Below are 23040 nucleotides of genomic sequence, written 5' to 3' on the forward strand. Positions count from 1 at the left end.
GTAATGGTTTCTAGACTAAGGATGGGTCATACAGGATTAAACTCAACACTGGCATTAATGGGAAAACATGCAAATGGTATGTGTGATGAATGTGGTGTGGTTGAAACAGTAGAACATGTGTTTTTTAAGTGTAGTAAATATGAAGAACAGCGCAGTGATCTTTTTAAAAATATAAAGAACCGGTCAGTGAGTATAATGGATCTATTGGGAAAGGGTTTGAGTGATAGACAGAGGTTTAAGGACGTGATAGCATTTTTAGAGTTTACAGGACTGGATCACCGGATCTAGAGCCTGAGGAAAAGGAGCAAGTATAGCTCTGATCATCCTGGAGGTTGAGGAGATCAGTGTTGAAGCTGGAGGAGCTGAACACGCAGCGTCAGCTGAAGCCTGGTCTCTGATCCTCTGGGAGGGTTTAAAAGGTTTTTTTTTTTTTTTTTTTTTTTTTTCTCTGCAATTCAGATCCATTATTCATGTGTGCAATGCATACAGTAGGTGGCGGTAATACTCCTAAGGAGTGAACGGCCATAAAACGGAAGGAAGAAGAAGAAGAAGACTATCCCGATGACGTCACCGCTCGCGCCGTCTCTCTTCAGTCATTCAGTTTCAGCGTCGAGTCTTCTGAGGAGAGGAGAGCAGTTCACGGTATTTCTCATCTTTACACAACCATCACACACACTTTATACAGTTTATTTAAGCGACAGACTCATTTCTGTGTTGTTTTCATCGATCACAGCGATACTTGCGCGTATTTTCTGTCGTCTTCTCACTGAAATAAACATGTAGTGCAGCAGCAGCGAGCATGAGGAGAATATGTTGAGTTCATTCAGACCTGAGCGAGTTTGTGTTCGTTTGTGTGATTGTCTCGATGTTTGGAGTGAGAAATGTTTCTGAACGGTTAACTGGTTAACACTTGTTTTACAAAGTGTTAAATATGACTTATTTTTAACTTAGTTAGATATAACAAAATAATTAGTGATTATTGATTAAGCGACAGTCTAATTTCTGTGTTGTTTTAATCGATCACAGCGATACTTGCGCGTCTTTTCTGGCGTCTTCTCACTGAAATAAACATGTAGTGCAGCAGCAGCGAGCATGAGGAGAATATGTTGAGTTCATTCAGACCTGAGCGAGTTTGTGTTCGTTTGTGTGATTGTCTCGATGTTTGGAGTGAGAACTGAATGGTTAAACTGGTTAACACTTGTTTTCAATGCTGTAATTTCACTTGCATACAAAACAAAATAATAAATGAGTCAAAAATAGTGCAAAAATGATAATAAAGTGCATGGTCTAAAATGTCTTTAAAATATTGTAAAAATTAAAACACATTAATGCATAAAAACAACCTGAATACAAATAATTTCTACTTCAATTTAGTAGTAGGCTACTTCCAGTTGCATCTTATTTATAACAACTGCATTTATATCAACTATAGGCAAAATACATTTTCAAAGTGTAATGTTTTCAAATGGAGAACATAAATAAATGACAGGAGAGTCTATTAATTTTGCATAAATATGAGCATTCGTTTTAAACAACAGTTGTAAAAGGTTTATGTGTTGTTTAATAGGATAAAGAGAGAAGACAGAGAGTGGAATATGCATAACTTACATTGTCAGAAAAATAAACAGAATGATTACATCATCGCAATTACCTCATCTGGCATGTTATCAGAATTATTCATGTTTTCTTCGGTCTAGATTGTAAAGAACCAACTAGCGAAATAAATATTATATAGTAGAGGTTTATATAATAGAGGAATTTTTAAACAAGCGTATTGTGTTAAAAGCTGCATACGGTGGCCATGCTGGATCATTCCTGATCATCAACCCGTTGAGTGAACGGCATTATGAATGTGACTTCATGAGACTGACGCCGGTTTCACACTGCATGCGCTAGAAGAGCGTCAGCAGCGCATGAGCAGTGCGTACAGTGAGCGGAAGCAGGACACACGCGTTTGCTTCCACACTGGCAGCGTTTGACACGAGAAACTGAACCGCGCCGTGTGTAGCTACAGAGTAACCTACTCTATAATGGGTAAGTTGGCATTGCTTTATTTTGTTTTCAAATATATTTAAGAGAAAAGACTTGTCAAGAAGCTTATTTTATTAATATATTATAGCTTAACTTTTGGTTCATCTTTGTTTTTGTTGACTTTGTTTACCGTGTAGTGCGAGTTGTTGACAGAAGGAAGGCCATTGCGCTGTATTTGCTATTAAGAAGACAACGGAAAAGACGCAGACTTTGGGTTCACTCCATGAACCGACGAAGGAGAGAATATGGTGCATATTACCATCTTGTCGCTGAACTCCGCCTTGACCGTGACCGCCACCGCCACCTAAACTACTTCAGGATGAATGCAGAGCAAATGGATCACATTCTTTCCCTGATTGGAGGCCAACTAACAAGGCAAACAACAAACTACAGGCAGTCTATTGAACCCAAGCAGCGACTTGCAGTTACACTGAGGTAAATATTAGGCCATTGTATGTATTTTTAAATATTAATGAATAAATGTATTTTGCTTCAATTAAGATAAAATATGTATTGCACTAGTTTAATGCTTCAAATAAATATATTTGACTTGGGTAAATAGACTAAAAAAGGTTTATGAAGTATATTGAACCAATATCTCAACAAAGTCATGCATAAAATTATTATGAACATAGGCTACATGCTTAACAACATGAACAATACAAAAAATAATAATTGAAACTGCTAAACTATTTACAACAAAGGGTTGGATTAAGTAAAAAAAATAATAACTTTTGGAATGCTAAACAATCTACTACAGTCGATGGTAAGTGCTGGAATGTTTTTCAGGCATGGTGGACATTGGCAGAGGAGTGACTTGGTGGGGGTGATGGTGGGTTAGTTCCTCATGGTAGGGTGTGGGGTGAATAGGCTGAAATCCAGATTGTGGGTGCTGGCTTCCTCTGCTAGGGAACACTGTGTGTGATGCTGTCGCTTGTTGCCTCTGAACCTCATCTTCTAACTCCAGGTCAGCCAGGTAGGTCATTATGTGTATTTGTGCCCTGGAACTAGGGGTGTGCGATATTACGATTTTTGATCGTGGACGATTAAAATGTCTCCACGATCTGCTTTTGAAGAAATATCGTAGGATCGTACATTCTATCAGTTTGCATTTCTGGCGCCTCCGTCTCAACATACTGTACAGCGCGACGTATATCCACATAAAATGCAGAGGAACGGGACACTGTAGTTCATCAAAATTAATTATTTGCATGTGCTTTAAAGCCTTGCCGGTTAAACGTCATTCGCTGCTGACGCGCTGTTCTAACGGGCGCTTTTCTGAGCGCAATACACCCGCCGCGCACATGCACTAAAAAAGCCTGTCTAACAGCGCCTAGTTACTAGACTAAGTTATCTTTCGAGTCTTATTGCGCTAATACTGTCAAATACACACAAGGTTTACATAAACAAAGTTGGTTATGTCTAAAGTGAAAGAACAATAGAAAAAATTAAGAAAAAATCTGCTTGTCAAATGCGTGTAGACTCGTTGCGCGCAGATCTTAAAGTGACAGTAGCCCTAATAGTAAACATGCAGCCGCTTGTCCTTAAAGGGATAGTTACCCAAAAATAAAAATTGTCATTATTTACTCGCTCTCTAATGTTGTTCCAAACCTGTATTAATTTATTTCTTGTGCTGAACACAAAAGAAGATATTTTGAGGAGTGTGGCTAACCGGGCGGTTGCTGGTCCCTATTGACCATAGTAGTAAAAAACTATTATGGAAGTCTCTGGGGTACATCAACTGTTTGGTTACCCACATTCCTCCAAATAACTTTTATTTTCAACAGAAGAGGGAGACTTATGCAGGTTTAAAACGGCTTGAGAGAATTAACATTTTTGGGAGTTATTTATTAACTATCCCTGTTAATAAAACAACAAAATACAAAGAGCATCTCACTCACTCTTGACTGAGAACTTTAATAGTCGCTTTAATAAGAATCAATGTAAAATTTATACAGTGAAGTTGATGTTGTGTTTTATTTTCATATTTGTTCATTTAATTACTTTCTTCAATGCTGTTAAATACTCCTGTAGCCGAAAAAACAAAGCACTGTTTATTTAATTTGTATATTAAGTTGTGTATGTGTATCTTTGTTCTTAACTTTTAATAACAAAGAAAATGACAAAGATTTTTTATCTTCGCCACTTTGGCCTAAATTTCTGCAATTCTTTTTTATTTTATATTTTGTTACCTAAGGCTTTGTTTTTAAAATAGGGACATTAGTTTGGCTGTGATGCTCAGTCACTTGCAAAATAGTAAAACCAACATGAAAAGGAATCGTGATAAAATCGTGAATCGTGATTTTCCTGAAAAAAATCGTGATATGATATTTTTGCCATTTCGCCCACCCCTACCTGGAACGGTTTCTGGGAAGCAACTGATTCAGTTTCAGAATTAAACTGAGGGAAAAACAATACATTTCATCCTCCTGTGTGGGGACATTTGGTGGTACAGGTGTAGTGGGTTGTGCTATTATGTCCAATAACTGTTGCTCTGTTGTATTTGGGGAAACCGTTCTTCTCCGCTTCTGTCTGTATTGTTGAAGGGTGGGGGTAGGGGTGTCAGCTCTGTGAGTTGTTGTTTGTGGTGTGGAGGTGCTAGGCATTTCATTTCATTTCATTTATTTATAAAGCACAAATAAACACAACAGAAGTTGACCACTGTGCTGTACAAATTAAGAAATATAAAACAAACCACACACAATACAAGAATAACAGACAATAAAACACTATAGTTAAGGATTTAAAGAACCAAAGTTAAGAATGATATGCAAGAGTAAAAAGATAAGACTGTAGCTTAGATTTAAATTCATAAACAGACGTTGCAGACCTAACAGATAAGGGAAGACTGTTCCATATCCTAGGACCGGCCACTGAAAACGCACGATCACCTCGCAACTTCAGTCTTGATCTTGGATATGACAGTATAATGCTGTCTGAGGATCGCAAACATCTTGTTGACTTTTTTACATTTATAAGATCTGACAGATAGGATGGTGCCAGACCAATCAAAGCCTTAAAAACTAGCAACAAAATTTTAAATTGAACTCTATAACACACTGGCAGCCAATATAGAGATAATAATATCGGAGTAATGTGTTCTCGTCTACGAACCCCAGTTAAAAACCTGGCAGCGGCGTTTTGGACCATCTGAAGCCGTGACATGGAGGATTTGGGTAATCCAATATACAGAGAATTACAATAATCCAAACGTGATAAAACAAAGGCATGTGTGACAGTTTTAAGATCATTAAAAGATAGAAAAGTTTTAACTTTAGACAGCAGTTTGAGATGGAAAAAACAAGACTTTACCACAGAATTTATATGTTGGTCAAACTTGAGAGATGAATCAAAAAGAACTCCCAAATTTCTCACAGTGGGTTTGATGTAAGATTTTAAATAATCATAGTCAGTATTCGCGTTTGCGTCGCAGGCAGTGGTGTGGGGGTAAACGATCTTTCGTCTGCCAGTAAGGGTGCTGCAGGCCTCTGTATGGCAGGAAGGGGACGGAAAGGTGTAGTGAGTTCAGAAAACACTGGCTCCACTTCCTCCTCTGCAACGGTCATGTCCACAGGTTTCAGCTCACTCTGCAAAGTGTGTCTGGAACTGCAATTAAATTAACTAATATATTATATAAATATATGTCCCCAACACACAAGTATTGTTGTACATTACACACAATTAATAATATTCTCATAATATACTCATGCTCAGTGAAATACTATTTAGTACTAATTGTCTATAAAAGAAAATAAGACACTAAAGAGCAAGGTAAAACATAAGGTCAACAACAATGCCATACTAACCTTCTAGGCTGCATGTACGGCAACAGAAATGACATTACTCTGTCGTTCTTCCATTCCCTGTGGGTTAAAACTGCACCTGCAGAACCACTGGGCAGAACTTTTTTTTGCTTCTTGTTTCTGACAAAAGCATCTCTCAACAACTTCCATCTTCGCCTGCATTCACTCACTGTAAAATACATTAAAATATGTATTACATATGTAAATGTAGCCATATATATATATTATATATATATAATCATGCAGAAACAATAAAACAATGTTATATTTGTTTGGTTTTAACAGATTTCTGGGAACTGGAGAGAGCTTCACCAGCCTGGCCTTCCAGTACCGTCTAGGCATAAGCACTGTTGCTGAGTCTGTCCACATGACCTGTTGAGCAATTGAGCAGCAGATGATGGCATCACAGTTCCCTAGACCAACAGAGGACATGTGGAGAGCCATAGCGTCCACATTTTGGGAAAAATGGAACTTCCCAAACTGCCTGGGTGCTATTGATGGGGAACATGTTACCATTGTGTCACCTGCACATTCTGGTAGCTTGTTTTTTAATTACAAGAATACTTTTTCTATAGTTCTTCTAGCACTAGCAGATGCAGACTACAGATTTACATTTGTCCAGGTCGGAGACTTCGGCAGAACAAGCGATGGTGGAGTGTTTAGTAGTTCTGCTCTTGAAAGAGCCATGGAGGCCAAAGGTTTGTCTGTCCCTGCAGACTTCCCTTTACCAGGATCTGGTGTACAGGGCCCAATGCCATACACCATGGTGGGTGATTCTGCATTCCCACTAAAAACATATTTGATGAGACCTTTCCCAGGGAACAGAATCCCACGATGGAGACAAATCTTCAATTACAGACTGTCACGGGCAAGGATGGTGGTGGAATGTGCTTTTGGCATTCTGTCATCCAGGTGGAGGGTACTCCATACAAGGATTAATGTGAAGCCAGAGAATGCAGACTCTATAGTCACGACAGCCTGCATCCTTCACAACTACCTGACAAACCCATCAGAAAATCTGAGGTGGGTGGAAGAGGCAGAAGAAAGGGGGGAAGTCCTACCACCTGTTAGAAACATGGGTGGAAATAGGGGATGCAGAGAAGCTTATGATGTGCATGAAAAGCTTTGCACATTTTTCTGCTCAATTGAGGGTAGTGTGTCCTGGCAAGACAACATGGTCTAGGGTTTAAGACAAAAAATTAATCACTGTAAAAATTCTAGATATTGAAAAAGTTTATAGCCTAACTTACTGCTCAACTTGAAAACTGCAGTTACTTGCATTAACATCTGCTTCTCTTGCTTATGTGTGCTTACTGTGTGCAAATTGTAAATAAATGCTTTATTTAATAAATTTGTTGTTTCTTGGAGAAAGGTTTTCTTAATTTAAACCAATGTTGTTTTCGTCAACGATGACGATAACGCAATTATTTCGTTGACGCACCTTTTTTTTATGACGATAACGTTACGATGACTAGCTAAAAATGGCTCTAAGGTGACTAAAACATGACGAGACGTTTTCGAGTTTTCGTTGACGAGACGAGATGAGATGGAACGAAAATGATTATAAGTCTGACGTTCACAATGCATGTAATTTCTGCCTATTTTGCGTGAAATCGGTCTGTTTTGAGCTAAAAAACAAAGTATCAGCAATTAGTATCCGCATTCTAATCGTTGTTTTGGGTAAGGTTACGCCCACCACCCGGCTGCCGCGCACCAGATTCCACACAACAACAACCAGTGTTGCTAGACGTACGATATTTATCGTATTTGTACGATAATTTTGACCTCTGTACGATCAATAATGAAAAAAATCCCATAGTGTACGCTAGTTTCAGAATTAGATCGAGCTAGCAAGAGCGCGCATGTGTAGCGCGCGCACAGCAGAGAGAGGGAGCGAGAGACCTTGCGTGTGTGTGCCTCACGAAGCGCATGTAAGGACCCAACCAATCGAATTATTCAGAAAGTCTAGTTTATTATGCAAAGGGTTTAAGGTTAACTGTTGTTTTATGAATTGCAACACTTGCTGCAACCTGTCAAACCTAAGCCCATTTCCAATACTTTTTAACCTAAATTAATTTGTTAAAGACTACTTCTTTTTTTTTTTTACTAAAATTGACTAAAACCTTTTTGTGTTTTCGTCGACTAAAACTTGACTAAAACCTTTTTGCGTTTTCGTCGACTAAAACTTGACTAAAACTATCAAGTTTATAAGTGACTAAAATGTGACTAAAACTAAAAAGCGTTTTCGTCAAAAAGACTAAGACTAAAACTAAAAGGGCTGCCAAAAACAACACTGATTTAAACTTGTCAAAAAAACTTAAAAACTTACTATCTGCACCAAGAGCCACTGCAACTTCCTCCCATGCCTTTTCCTTTGCCTGTGAGTCTTTATAAAGTATGTTTCTTGGATCATAAATAATTGAACGTTTCTCGTGTGTCGTCCATAGTTATATTTTCTGGTGCACTCGACCACGCCTGTGACACCATGTGCTTTTATTTGATTGTCAGCATGACATCAGCATGACATCCTTATGGAAATATATATATATATATATATAATATCTGTGTATGTATGTATGTGTGTGTGTATATACATTAAATTAATCTGTAAACTGACAGTATACATCGATTAAACTTGTTTTTGTAGTTTGGCCAACAATTTTGTTTTGGACATTTAATTTTAAATTGATGAAGGTAATTTGATTGACTGTTTAAAACATAAGAAATCTCATCAATGTGCTTTTTGGGTGAAACCGCTGTGTGTTTTGGCCATGAAAAATGCATGGTCACTTTAATTCAGCGTAAGCGGTGCGTTAAAAATAGACTGGGCGCTGAAACTATCGCGGCACTGCTGTTCCTGCTCTGCTCCTGCTACGCGCTGCCGCGCCGCTTCTGCGTGCGGTGTGAAAGCACTCATTGAATAACATGGACGCCGAAAAAAATACGCGCTGCTCACGTGCCGCTGACGCTTGCGGTGTGAAACCGGCGTGATGATGAGACAACACACAGAGATAATCCAATTCAGCGTTTTTATTCCCAACATTCACTCATTGGCTGTTAAATTTTTACTTTATTGCCAAGTAGAACCCATTATCGGTCGATCTCTACAAGTGATATCACTTCCTGGCTGTCACAATTTTAAGAAATGCTCTATTTGTTTAGTAACAGGGTTGAGTGACACATGTAGGACACAGATCATTCTCAAAAAATAGTTAATTTAAAACTAGTTAAAGCCACGGTCAGTCTAGACGAAATAAACCTAAAATTCTCGGGACAGGAGCATGTGTCCAAGTTTTAATCTTAAACCGTTCTATTTCATCAGATACGATCTGTAAACAGGGCTTTAAGTGTAAAATACCGAACTTGTCCTTTAAAGCACTCTGTAGGCCTATATAATGTGTATCTTTGTTTAATAGTTTATCTTTTGTTTATCTATTGTTTATCTTTGTTTAATGTATAATAAGAATACAAGAGTATAATACGGAACATTTAACACCTCCTGAACCCCCCCAACCCCCCACAGGCGATCTGAGTTTAAGACCGACTTAAAACAAAGAGAAGTCGCAATTCAAACTTAATTCTAGACATTAGCATTAGGCTATTAAAGTGTTGATAATGAAGGAATTTAATTATTTAGGCTACATATATTTCTGTCATAAAAGTTTATTACTAAATATTTAATTATTTCAACAATTGAAGAAGTAAAACGTTACCTGGGTTTGGGCCAGCTTTTTCCAAGCAAAACTAAATACAATCTTCAAACGCATGTTCATTTGTTGTCATGAACAAAATGTTCAACTCAATGTTAAATTCCATGGGGATCTTTGGATCCTTACAACCAGGGTGCGCGATTTGTGAATTATTATTATTATTATTATTTTGTTTATATAAATCTCGAACCACAGTGCTTCGTGGTGCTGCTGCTAAATTAACCCTCAGGGGTCTGAGGTGTTTTCTGGGTCCTGGAGGTGTTCTGACATGCTCTAACATTTGTGCTTATTTCTGTTACTTGTGACATTTTCATGACTAAAGTATCATTACACTGCATTCAGCACAAACTCTGCTACAATAATATGTCAGCAGCATGTATGTAAAAGTTTGTAGTTTTGAGATAATAACATTTATGCGTGGTTTGTGAAAATGACCAAAAAAAAAGTCACTGAAATAATGTCATGAAAGACAAACTAATTATTTCGTCGCAAGGCTTTTGAAAATTGTATCACGTAGCCTAGAATATTTGCTCCAAAACTATGTGAAAATCATCCTGAATACTCATTCAGATAAGACAATATATTGATTTAAAATTTGTATGACATGTTTTGTGTAAGAAAGCTTTATGCGAGGAGGCGTTAACCACCATGAATATTGAGTGTTTCACACCTGAGAAAAGACAAAGGCCCTCCCATAATGGCCCTATTAGGAGCTCTCAGGCACTATCATTACATTACCTTGCACAAAGAATGAGGAGATTTAAAAAAAAATGGCTTTTTGATTGTTTGAATTTATTTACAACACAACATCATCCAAAGATACACAACAAATGGCAAAAAGCACATTATTTAACACACTGAACTAAAGACAGAGACTTAACCAGTCACACACCTTTCCTTTCCTGAAACATAGTGCATAGCCTACCTGTCATTTCCAAGGTGTTTGATTTTTCACTTTACCTCCTCATGCTCATGTTGAAGTCAGCAGGACGGGTAGCTACCTAAAAAATATATATATATATATATAAAAAAGCTGTGAGCATGCTGATATCAAGAAGAAACCAGGGCTGCATGATTGTGGGAATACATTTTAGATTTCTGGTGAAAATTCCTTTTTAAAATTTACAAAATACACACACACACACACATATATATATATATATAATATATATATATATATATATATATATATATATACATATATACATATATATATATTTGTTGTGCCTTGTAGGCATATACCTGCACTGCAAAAAATGATTTTCTTACTTAGTATTTTTGTTTTGTTTCCAGTCCAAATATCTAAAAATTATTAAATCAAGAAGCATTTACTAGAGAAGTAAAATGACATAAGAAATTCTATTTTGTTTTAAGATAAAAATAAAGTAATTTAAGTAATTTTTGCTTAAAACGAGCAAAATTATCTGCCAATGGGGTAAGCAAAAAAAATCTGAATTCGAATAGAAAACAAGAAAAAAAATCTTAATTCAAATGGAAACCAAGAATTTTTTTCTTACCCCATTGGCAGATCATTTTGCTCGTTTTAAGCAAAAATTACTTAAATTACTTTCTTTTTATCTTAAAACAAAATAGAATTTCTTATGTCATTTTACTTCTCTAGTAAACACTTCTTGGTTTAAGAATTTTTAGATATTTGGACTGGAAACAAAACAAAAATACTAACTAAGAAAGTATTTTTTGCAGCAGGGCTGAATCAAATAATAAGAACAGTATAGCAGGCATAGTGAAAAAGGAACACTTCAGTAACACTACACTAGAGAAAAACATATTGATTATCATATGTTACTTCAAATGTTTACATCGATATGACGTTATGAAATGAGATTGGAGTAAAATCATGGTTTGCTTTTCAAACGCACGTCGCGCGACTGCGTTTTTAAACTCTCACAGCGCGTGCAGGGGACATTCACTGAAGCATCGAGCAACAGTTCAATGGCAATATGAAGTTTATGCAACAATAACACTAACTAATATAATTCAGGATTATTTCTTACCTTAAAATCGTTCTTGTCTTCAAATCGCGATCTTCTTCTTCAGATGTAAACCCAATAATCTCACAGCATGTCTTCCAAACTCGACGACTGAAGAGGACTGATAAAGTTTGCCGCTTTGTTGTTGAGGTAATGGGGGCGTTCGCGCGACACATGGACGATTTGCATCTCTATATGTTTTGCGCGTGTGGGTGTGGTCACATTAAAACTAATGAGGAAGGGTTAGAGAAACTGAATATCTTGTTGGTTTTATACAAATTACTTAAACAGAGAATATTTGTTTTCGTTTTGAATCAGATAATTTAAAACTACACACTTAAATGATTATAAATATATAGAGCTCACAAATGTGTGACAAGTATTCGCTGAGTTTTTTAAATGTTTAGAGACGTGCTCAAGAAAAAAAAGTTCACGAGACGGAGAGGCAGAAAGCACACCCTGTTTAATTTCTTTATTTTACAAAAGCACAACGTTTTGTTTTGATTGTAAGTGGACACATACAAAAGTAGACATCTCACAGATTCTTTTTTCATTTTTATTAAGTCTGTATGACCACAAATGACGGAGTATTTTAAGTTTATTCAGCTGCTATGTGAAAAAAAACGCGCAAATCACGCCGGCGTGATTGCCGACCCCAGGGGGTTAAATAACATAGAATAATGATGAACTTAGGCTAAATGAAACAATATCGCAACATTTCGACAAATAAATTATCTGAACTGTTTTTACTATTTAATTCAGGGCGATTTAGCCTAGACTACTACATTTAATTATATAGCGAGATTTTCACCCTTGTCCGTTCCTCATTGGGAAGCACTCACATGATAGCTAAACATGTCTGAGTAGATCCTCTGCACCTCTCGGTTTCATACGGATTACCTAATCAGATAACATTTATTAAATATTTAGACATTTAAAGGCGTTAGACATAGCCGATTTCTTATCGTGACTGAGCGGAGGCAAGTGGCTTTCGGTGAATTTTTGTGACGCGCAGTTCCCGGAGACCGAGACGACAGATAAACGTTTGTCGTTAGCCTAATATGAATAAAAGTTTACCGTTTTGACCAATGTAGGCTACTCTATTCTTATCTGTATGCCTAAAAAAATACGGAGTAGCCTATTAGGGCCTAAGTTATTTTAGCTGTTATGAGAAAAATAAATCCAAATGAACGCGCCGCCGCGTCTGCTGAACACTAATTCAACATGCCAGAATAAAACCCGACTTTAGAACAATGGATAGTGCCACTCGGCGTGGTGTGCCAAAATACTTTTATAATAAATACAATTATAAACTTCAATATTTCATTCAAAATAATCTCAAAACGCTTTGTGACATTTAGAAAGCCGTGCATGCATTAAGGGAACCATGAACGTAACTGAAACTGGTTCTGATTTTATTTTTTGTCGTTTAAACGTGCCTGTTGCATATCTTTATTTTATATATTTTAAATGGTCTATTGGTGAAGTAATTTATAGCATTGATTACTGTGGAGGGAGTGGGGATTAAAATAATTCAGCAGAAGCAGGGATGTTTAGACCAGAAGGAAATCCCCGTCCCCCTGGCAAATCGCACCTTGCTTAAAACCATGTTTTTACAAACTCTTTATATAGGCTATAGAGAACCCCGCCAAAAAAGGCTATCCTATATAAAAAAAAATATAATTGTTTGTTTGTTTGTTTGTCTGCATTAATAATAGGCTATAACATGCATTAATAGGCTAATATAAAATGTACAAAATCCATGTTTGTTTGGGATTTGAACCTGTGTCATCCAAATGATCGATACGTAAGTTCTACCACTCGGCCATGAATTTATTTCCTAGGAAATGCCCGGTTTCTCCAGTCTGTGTTCTCCAGAGAAGCGCTTCATTCGTCTCATTCCTCAATAGAATAGTACAAAAATAATCAGCTTCATTGCACCTAATTTATTTTTGTTTGTTATTTTTGTTATTATTATTATTATTATAATTTTTTTTTTATCACGCTGCTCCCAACGGGCAATAGGCTTATGTCGCCCACCGACGTCTAGGCGCACAATATGAAATAAAGGCTATATTGGTCTCATCTCTATTTTTAAATTATGATTCTATTTTTCTATCCTAAAAAAAATTTCTATAGTATTTCAACCTTACTGTTAATTGACATTAACCCCACTTACATTTCAAAATACGGCAATTGCTGCTGTTTTGCACAATGTCCCTCTGCACCACCTGGCGGTCATTTCGCGAATGACTTTGAAAATGCGACTTTGATTATTTTTACCGCGGTAGTTTTGCGGCGGTGGCTGGCGCGGCGGTAATAGGCATTCTGGTTAACTACCTACTGTAATACTGATGCTGCACCATATTTCCTCCCATATTTCCTCCCAAACATTTCCATAACTACGTCAATTTAAGACATAAACGGTGTTTAAGTGAATCTCCAAGCCGGTCATTTTGACATATTTTTTGTGTACATATGATTTAGACGCACACATGAAACCCAAAGTATAATTTGCTAATTGCTTGTCTCGTTGCGGTCTGTTTCGGAGCGCGCGCCGCCTTCTCTTGCGTAACAGCATCTCTTGCGCAGATTTGTGTGCTTTTAATAGCTCTTCTTATAAACGCATCCCGCAATTCACCTTTGGCTAAGCCCCGCCCCCCTTAGTTACTGTTGCTACCTCCGACAACTTCATCTGGGCTCTGGTTTGGTATCAACATGGCTTATGCTGTGACGGCTCTTCCTGCTGAAATTTTATCAAACTTTTCTAAAGCAGCAAATAAAGTGTCCGATAGAAGTAGGCAAAGGGGCTCAGTGTGCGTTTGAAGGCTTTATTCAAGACAAACGGTGAAACGCAAGCAACAACAAGGCATCCAAATAGAGGCAAAAGCATAACGGTCACAGTCAAAAAATGAACCACAGCATTCCTAATGGAGACGGAGGCTGTGACTAACAATATCAGGAGAAACACTGTCATGCAAAGCTGGGTAGGTCTCTATTCACTTCTATAATTGTTATTATTTACAAAGCAAACGGACTACGCGAGTATAAAGTTGTATTTATTAGCAGCGTGTGCTAGCGTATCAATAATTAGGGCAGAGAACCGAAATCATAACCTAAACCAGCATAAAACTGTCTAACTAGTATACCTTCACAGTAAGGTTAAAAGCTAAATGTATCTTAGAGCACAAAAGTGAGCTTGTTGATCCTTGAGGGGTTTCGCTGACTGAGGACGTCCACACAGTTTAATCCAAAGACGACACTTGTCAGTATTTAACTTCGGTTTTGGGAAGGGGAAAAAACGGACACCCCCCTCCAACCTCTCTGGGAAACGCGTATCTGTGTTACAAATGCCCCAGGCACAACGTTTAACCATATTTTTTATAAAACGGCGACGTAATAGCCTGCCGAGACCAAAAATATGAGCCTCCTGCGTTGAAGTCAATGGAGCGCCGTGAAAAAGTGTCGGAGCCTCTGTGGGAGCTCGTTCTTGGCTGCGCTGTGATTGGTCAATCTACATTCTAGGGCGTGGCTTAGCCAAAGGCGAATTTAGCAACAGTATACTGCATTTTACAACAATCACCGATCGTGCTGATTCTGTCGTTAAGTTTGAGTTTTAGGGATTAAAGACAGCACACTGAAGGGAAGGATGTTGCGCTGGACCGAATGTGGCTATAGTTTTTAATGGTTTTACCTCAATATATTATTTTTATAATCTTTGGAAGCCGAAATATAAAATAAAATCAGACTAATATCACAGATCTAAACTGTAACCACACGTTTGAATGTTTAGTTCTGTCCTCCGTCGTCACTCATTACAGTGCTGTCGTGTTGTTCTCTCTCTCTCTCTCTCTCTCTCTCTCTCTCTCTCTCTCTCTCGGGCTTCCGGTTTCCGTTGGTGTGAGTGAGTGAGTGAGTGGTGGTGCGAGTGGATATGGATGGAGAGCTAGTGTGTATGCTTTTTGTTGGGATATTGCTGTGGTGATCTTTTTCCCCTCACGTATATGATAAAGGTAAGACTTCATTTACTTTTTGAATTGGGCGGAAAATAGTTGTTAAAACAATTGTTTGAATTTTCGCGGGTATGGGGTCCTCTGTGACGCCGCCGCTGTCCATTGGACACGGGGTTCGGTTTGTCACTGATCCCGGTGTTACGATGGAAGAGGCTCTGCTTGCAGTTGGCGAACAGGTAGGTTTTGATAATATATCTCACGCATCGCGAATGAACAAAGCTGCGGTTGTTTTTTTGAAAGACGAGCGCTTGGTTCATAATTTGATTGAAAGCGAGGTATTTATCAATGATTTATTTGTTCAAGTTTCTCCATTATCAGTGCCGTCGACAAGAGTAGTTGTCTCAGGTGTACCGCCTTTCATTCCGAACGAGCTGATTGAGCAAGAATTGCGTAGGTTTGGCAAATTTGCAAGCGGTTTAAGGACGGTGACGCTCGGGTGTAAAGATGCGTGTTTAAAACATGTCATCCTACTTCGTAGGCAAGTGTTTATGTTTCTGGATTCTCCAACACAGTCTTTGGATGTATCTTTTAAGATAAAGTATGGAGGAGGATATTATACTGTGTATGCAAATTCAGGGAGCATGAAATGCTTTCAATGTGGTGATGTGGGACATAAGCGTCTTGCTTGCCCGCATAGAGTACAAGCTGAACGTGCAGATAATAATATTGAACAAACGCATGAAGTTGATCAGCAAGTTGTTTTACCCTCTACTAGTAGTGTGTCTACTGCTCAGGGATACCGAATGCATAGTGTAATTAACGAGAATATTGAGGCAAATCGAGATGGTAAGGGAGATGATGTATCTTTGGAGCAATACATTTCTGTTGAGAGCGCTGTGGTAATTTCAAAAAATGGAGAAATTACAGGGGAACGAGTCAGTGAAATTGAAGCCACGGGTGAAAGTGTGCCTATTGAAGAGAACGCTCTTGCTGCATCTTTGTTGAACGTTGGGAGTCAGGTGGAAAGTGATGCAGAAGAGATGGAACAGGAGGAGTCAGAGGGCGAAGGATTTGATGGGTCAAGTAGAGTGAAAGATCTGTATTCTTTGGAGGACATCAATAATTTCCTGGATAAAACGTTTGGACAGTCAGTCAAGGTTGATGAGCATTTTGATGACACAGAAAAATTCATAAGGTCTGTGGCAATATTACAAAAGATGGTTGGTTTTGAGCTGTTGGATGAACGGAAACGTTATAGGTTGAGAAAACATGTTACGGGACTTAAAAAGTTTTCGAAGTCAAACAAAGCTAGAAAAGGAAAAAAAGCTCTAGTAAAAAGTAAGTGATGTCAGCCTCGATCATGTTGCACTTTTTGCATAGTTTTTTTCTCTGTCTGTCCCTCTTTTTCTTTTTTTCTATGGGGAGTTTCTTTAAACATAAACGGTGGGAGAGATAGACAGAAGCGAGAAATGGTTAAGGAGGTACAAAAAATAAACAAATTAGACGTAATCTTTTTACAAGAAACCCATAGTATAACAAAAGATGAAGTTGATTGGGGATTGTCTTGGGGTGGTCAAATTTTTCTAAATCATGGGAGTAATGTGAGTGGAGGGGTAGCAATACTTTTTTCTAGTAACTCAAAAATTCATGTTTTAAGTTCCTGTGATTTCGTTAAAGGTAAGGGTAGAGGGTTCAATCTATTGTTTTATTAATATTTATGCCCCTAACATTGGGACTGAAAGAATAGATTTTTTCAATAACATAAAGAAAGCCCTTGAGTTAAATGATTTTGACTATCTCATTATAGGTGGGGATTGGAACTGTACTGTTGATTTTAATAATGATAGGCTTAGTGAGGAGCCACATTTACAGTCTAGCAGGAATTTAAAAAGTTTATTGGTTGAGTTTGACCTAATAGATGCATGGAGAATTAAGTTTCCCAATGATAGGCAATATACATGGGTCAAAATCTCAGATGGAAGAGTGAGTGCAGCAAGGTTGGATAGATTTTATCTGTCACAAGGACTTCGATCAAAATTAACCGATAGTGTAATTAGACCAGTTGGGTTTTCTGATCATCACCTTATTACTGAGACTATTTTTTTGAAACAAGAGCTTAGTAGATCTCAATGGCTTTTTAATAATAAATTGCTTCAAGATGAAAGATTTTGTAGGAATTTAAAAATTCTTTGGCAGAAGTGGAAAGAAAAGAAAAATTCTTTTGAGTCTTTAAATAAGTGGTGGGAAGTTGGAAAGGCCCAAATTCGAATTTTTTTGTCAACAATATACTTCTTTTTCTTCTGTTGTGTTAAAACAGGCCATAAAGGAGGTTGAGGAGACCATAAGAAAGATCGAAAAGGGCCTTTTAAATGGTGGGGAGGCTGAAAGCAATGACACGTTGAAAGCTAAAAGAGTGGAGCTGAGTTCCTTGCTGCAAGAGAAAGTTAAAGGGGCCCTTGTGTGGTCAAGATACATTCAATTAAAAGATATGGATGCCTCAAGCACTTTTTTCTTTGATTTGGAAAAAAGCAGTGTGAAAGATCAGCGCATGACATGTCTGAGATGTCCAGATGGGCATGTAACAACAGATGGAGGTGAAATGAGAAGATGCGCCACGGTGTTTTATACTGAGTTGTATGGCAAAGAGCATTGTGATGAAGAATGTGCACACGAACTCTTAGAAGGCCTGCCTAAGCTTAGTAGAACTGAACAAGCTGAGCTGGATAAAGGAATAAGCTTGGAGGAACTCACCATAGCTGTTAATCAGCTGACCTCAGGGCGCTCACCGGGAATAGACGGACTCAGCAAAGACTTTTTTCAGCACTTCTGGGGGACTTTAGGACCTGATGTTAATGAGGTCCTGATGAGCTCTTTCGAACAAAGCTTGCTTCCAACATCTTGTAGAAGAGCCGTTTTAACTTTACTTCCTAAAAAAGGAGATTTATCCTGTCTTAAGAACTGGAGGCCTGTTGCGCTTTTATGTAATAAGAGATGTATTGGATGTGTGCAAGGTGTATGATCAAAATGTTGGGCTTTTGTATGTTGGCCCTGGATCAAGAGAAAGCTTTTGACAGGATTGATCACAGGTTTTTGTTTTTTGTTTTAAAAGCTTTTGGTTTTGGAGAGAGATTTATAGCCTGGATAACTCTCCTTTATAACAGAGCATCATGTATGGTCAAAGTGGGGAGGGGACTTAGTCGACCAATACCAGTGGAAAGAGGAATAAGGCAAGGTTGTCCTATTTCAGGACAGCTGTATTCACTGGCTATTGAACCCTTTTTATGTTTGTTAAGGAATAACTTGAATGGACTTAGGTTACCAAACTGTGAGTTCGACTCCCCTTTAGTGGTGTCAGCATATGCTGATGACATTAACATATTTATAAAAAATGATGATGATATATGTACAATAGTAAAAGCTTTGGAGTGTTATGAGAAGGCTTCCTCGCCAAAAGTCAACTGGGATAAAAGTGAAGCTTTTCAAGTGGGAAAGTGGGAAGATGAAAAACTGCCTTGTTTACCTGGAGGTTTAAAGTGGGGAAAAAATGGATTAAAAGTGTTGGGTATTTTCTTTGGCACACAGCAATATCAAGAAAAGAACTGGGAGGGAATAAGGGAGAAGGTGTGTGCAAAAATGTCCAGGTGGAGGTGACTGCTGCCCCAGATGTCATACAGAGGACGTGTTTTAGTAATGAATAACTTGATTGCATCCATGTTATGGCATAAATTCATGGTGCTAAATCCACCAAAAGCCCTGATTGAGAGCTTACAGAGGAAAATTGTAGATTTTTTTTGGTCAGGCTGTCATTGGATCAGAGCTGCAGCCCTTTATCTTCCTCTTTGTGAGGGGGGTCAGGGACTTGTTGACTTATCTTCACGGATCGCGACCTTTAGATTAAAATCAGCACAGAGATATTTATATGGGAATGGGTTGAGGTGGCATGGAACTGCAAAGTTGCTCCTACAGAAGGCAGGGAGGCTGGGGTACAGTAAGCAATTTTTCTGATAAAAACTGAAGAAGTAGATTTTGGAGATTTAACATCTTTCTATGAATCAGTTTTACATGCTTGGCAGATTTTGAAGTTCTCAAGAGATTTAACTGCGATGCCTGGAATGTGGCTCTTTGAAGAGCCTCGGTTTTTTAATGATTTTATTTGCGTAAAGTCGTTAAAGTCTGCCAGTCTACGCTCAGCATTGAGAGAGGCAGGATGCACAAAACTAGGTCATCTCTTTAGAGCCATGCGCTCATCCTTGGTTGAACTGGGTCAGTTGGCCAATATAAGATCTGAGAGATTGATTAAAAAAAATAGTGGACGAGGTCTGTGAGTCATTGCCACAGTCACTGAAAGCTTTTGCCAGTGACAGTGATGTGTTGGGTCAGTGGGAGGATGGGGGTGAATATGGTTTCCCCAACCTTGATGTAGCTCTAACAGTGGAAGAGGGTCTTGGCATAGAGAATAGTTTTCTGTCATTTTCAAATGTGCAGCTGGGGTCATTTGAAGAGCTGGGCAAGGAAGGAATGTATATTCTGTGTGTGAAAATGCTCCATATGAGATCTTTGGAGGGAATGAAACCATCAAGGTGGTTTGATTTTTTTTGGGCCAGATCAGTCTGTGAAAGGCTGTTGGAGATCTCTGTATAAGTTACCAATCGATAAACGAACAGGAGATCTCCAATGGAGGATAATACATGGGGCCATAGCCACTAACAAACATGTAGCGCATCTAGATCCCAGTCAAGGGGTGGAATGTCCCTTTTGCACCCACGATGAAACCTTGGTTCACTTGTTCTGTGGATGTTGTAGGTTAGGAGAGTTATTTTATTTATTAGAACATTGGTGTTTGAGTTGGGGAGAATTTTTTTCTTTTCCTTTGTTTGTTTTTGGACCAAGGTATTCAGCAAAGAAAAAACAAACACATGTTTTGATGAATTATGTGTTTGGAGTGGCTAAACTTTCCATATGGCTTTCAAGGAAACATATGATTCAGAAAGAAGGGTCAAAAGAAGTGATTAGGGTGTTTTTAGGATTATTAGCAGCTCGTCTTAGAATTGAATATGCTTATTATAAATTGACAAACAATTTACAGTCTTTTGCTGAAAAATGGTCTGTTGCAAATGTTCTTTGTGTTGTTGATGATGATGGAGAGATGGTTTTATCTTTTTAAAATTACAAAGTGTGTGTAGGATTAATGTAATAATGTTGAATTGAATGTTAAATTATGAATTAAACGATATTTTTCAATCAATTCAATCTCTCTCTCTCTCTTCTCTCTCTCTCTCTCTCTCTCTCTCTCTCTCTCTCTCTCTCTCTCTCTCTCTCTCTCTCTCTCTCTCTCTCTCTCTCTCTCTCTCTCTCTCTCTCTCTCTCTCTCTCTCTCTCTCGGACTGCGAATACCAAAAATGTTTCACAGACAAATGGTTTAATATTATTATACAAAGAAATGGCTGGCGAGATAAAATAAATAAATAAAATAAAATAAGGTCTTTATAGCAATAATAAATAGTAGGCCAATGTGTATTTTCTTAATTTCTCTTTAGTACCGACAGCAGAACCGATAACGTCCGAGCTTATCGATACAGCGGTCTTTCAAAATTCAGCCCCGGGGCCCGTTTAATACCGGATTTCGCTACCCAGTGTGGCGTTTCTGTGGCAAGCAGAGCGGGAATTGAATTCGCCAAACTTAAACTGGAACACAGGGAAACTCGCTTTATTTAACTTTTTTTACCGCAAAATGGATATATTTTATAGCAGTTATCTATTTTTATGTCCTTTCACTTATTTTTTTTTTCTTTTTGTATCATTTTGATGATTTATTTTATTTCATTTCAGACCTGATGGAAGTGAAGGAGGAGAGTGAAGAACTGAGAGAAGTGAAGGAGGAGAGTGAAGAACTGAGTGAAGTGAAGGAGGAGAGTGAGGAATTGAGTGAAGTGGAGGAGGAACATCATGTCAAACCTGGAGAAAAACCTTTGAGTCGCTCAAAGACTAAACAGACATTTTTAAAGAAAAGAAGAGCCAAGAAATCTTTCACCTGCACTCAGTGTGGAAAGAGTTTCAAAAACACGCGTGATCTTGAGCGTCATATGAGAGTTCACACTGGAGAGAAGCCGTTCTCATGTGATCAGTGCGGGAAGAGTTTTTCAATCAAACAACATCTTAAGCTTCACATGAGGATCCACACAGGAGAGAGACCGTTCACATGTGATCAGTGCGGGACAAGCTTTACACAAAAACAACATCTTGATGTTCACACGAGGATCCACACTGGAGAAAAGCCGCACGCATGCAATATGTGCGGAAAGAGTTTTACACAATCATCATACCTTAATATTCACATGAGGATCCACACCGGAGAGAAGCCGTTTACATGTGATCAATGTGGCAAAACATTTCTTAGTGCATCAACCCTGAAGAAACACCTGATGGTTCATACGAAGGAGAAGCCACATTCATGTTCTGTGTGTGGAAAGAGTTTTTCACTGCTGCTATATTTACATAAACATCAGAAAATCCACACTGGTGTGAGAGAGTACATGTGCTTTGAGTGTGAGAAGACTTTTACTTCAGCGGACAGTTTAAAACTGCACCAGAGAATTCACACTGGAGAAAAACCTTACAAGTGTTCACACTGTGACAAGAGATTCAGTCAGTCAGGACATCTGAAAACACATGAGAGGATCCACAGCAGAGAGAAGTGCCCAGTGCCCCCCAAATAAATAAATAAATAAATTGAGTAGGAACGAGTGAGTTTTTTTGTGCTTTTTAATGTTAAATTCATCAATCTGGTGCACTTTGAGAGTTCAAAATTAAAAACTCCAACCCATATTCAGTGTGCAAATTAAAAATGAAAACCTCTTTTAGTTACAGTGTTGTTGTTAGAATGACAGAGTTCTGTAAACGTGTGGAGGAAACTTGAACTTCTCTGTGACACAATCCGTCGTCTTCCATGGTATAGTTGGTAACCATAGTAACAGTGGAGATTGGTACACTTGCTGTCTCACACTTCGCTTCCTCTGTGGCTTTGTCACACTTTGTCTCACTTTTGCCTTGTGCAGTCACATAACGTTTCAGGATGTTAATGTGGCACAAACGGGTTTTACGTCGGCGGTCAGGTGTTTCAATGACGTAATTTCTGTCACTCACTTTCTTTTTGACAGCATAGGGACCAATAAACTTAGCCTGGAACACAGAACCAGGAGTGGTTAGCAAAGCTAGAACCAAATCGCCTGGCTGGAAAGATCTGTAAACAGACTTCAGGTCAAAACATGTTTTTATTCTTCCTTGTGCTGTTTCAAGGTGTTTTGCTGCCCCTTCACGAGCGTTCTGAAGTCTCTGACGGAGAGACTGGACATAGTCAGGTATACTCACAGGAGTTGGATGTTCAGTCAACAGCAGCTCGCTCAACAACTAACGGCCTTCGCACCAAATGACCGAAGACAAGCTCTGCTGGACTATATCCTAGAGACTCTTGTACTGTCTCTCTCACAGCGAACAGAAGAAAGGGGAGACCCTTGTCCCAATCTTTTCCAGTCTCAACACAATAGCTGCGCAG

At 38.4% G+C, this 23040-nt stretch overlaps 2 protein-coding genes across 2 annotated transcripts in view; one reads left to right on the forward strand and one right to left on the reverse strand.

Annotated features, from left to right (window-relative positions):
- The window catches only part of LOC307000301 (uncharacterized protein), a 220438-nt gene that overhangs the window by 94236 nt on the left and 103162 nt on the right, over positions 1 to 23040 (reverse strand). The gene's annotated exons all lie outside the window — the stretch shown is intronic.
- LOC307000981 (uncharacterized protein) lies at positions 541 to 22323 on the forward strand. Its single transcript, XM_079617030.1, has 2 exons — positions 541 to 642; positions 21318 to 22323. The coding sequence occupies exon 2, from the start codon at positions 21323 to 21325 to the stop codon at positions 22202 to 22204; it is 882 nt and encodes a 293-aa protein (XP_079473156.1). The 5' UTR covers positions 541 to 642; positions 21318 to 21322; the 3' UTR covers positions 22205 to 22323.

This window comes from Phoxinus phoxinus, assembly GCF_949152265.1.
Source record: "Phoxinus phoxinus genome assembly, chromosome: 1".
NCBI lineage: Eukaryota > Metazoa > Chordata > Actinopteri > Cypriniformes > Leuciscidae > Phoxinus > Phoxinus phoxinus.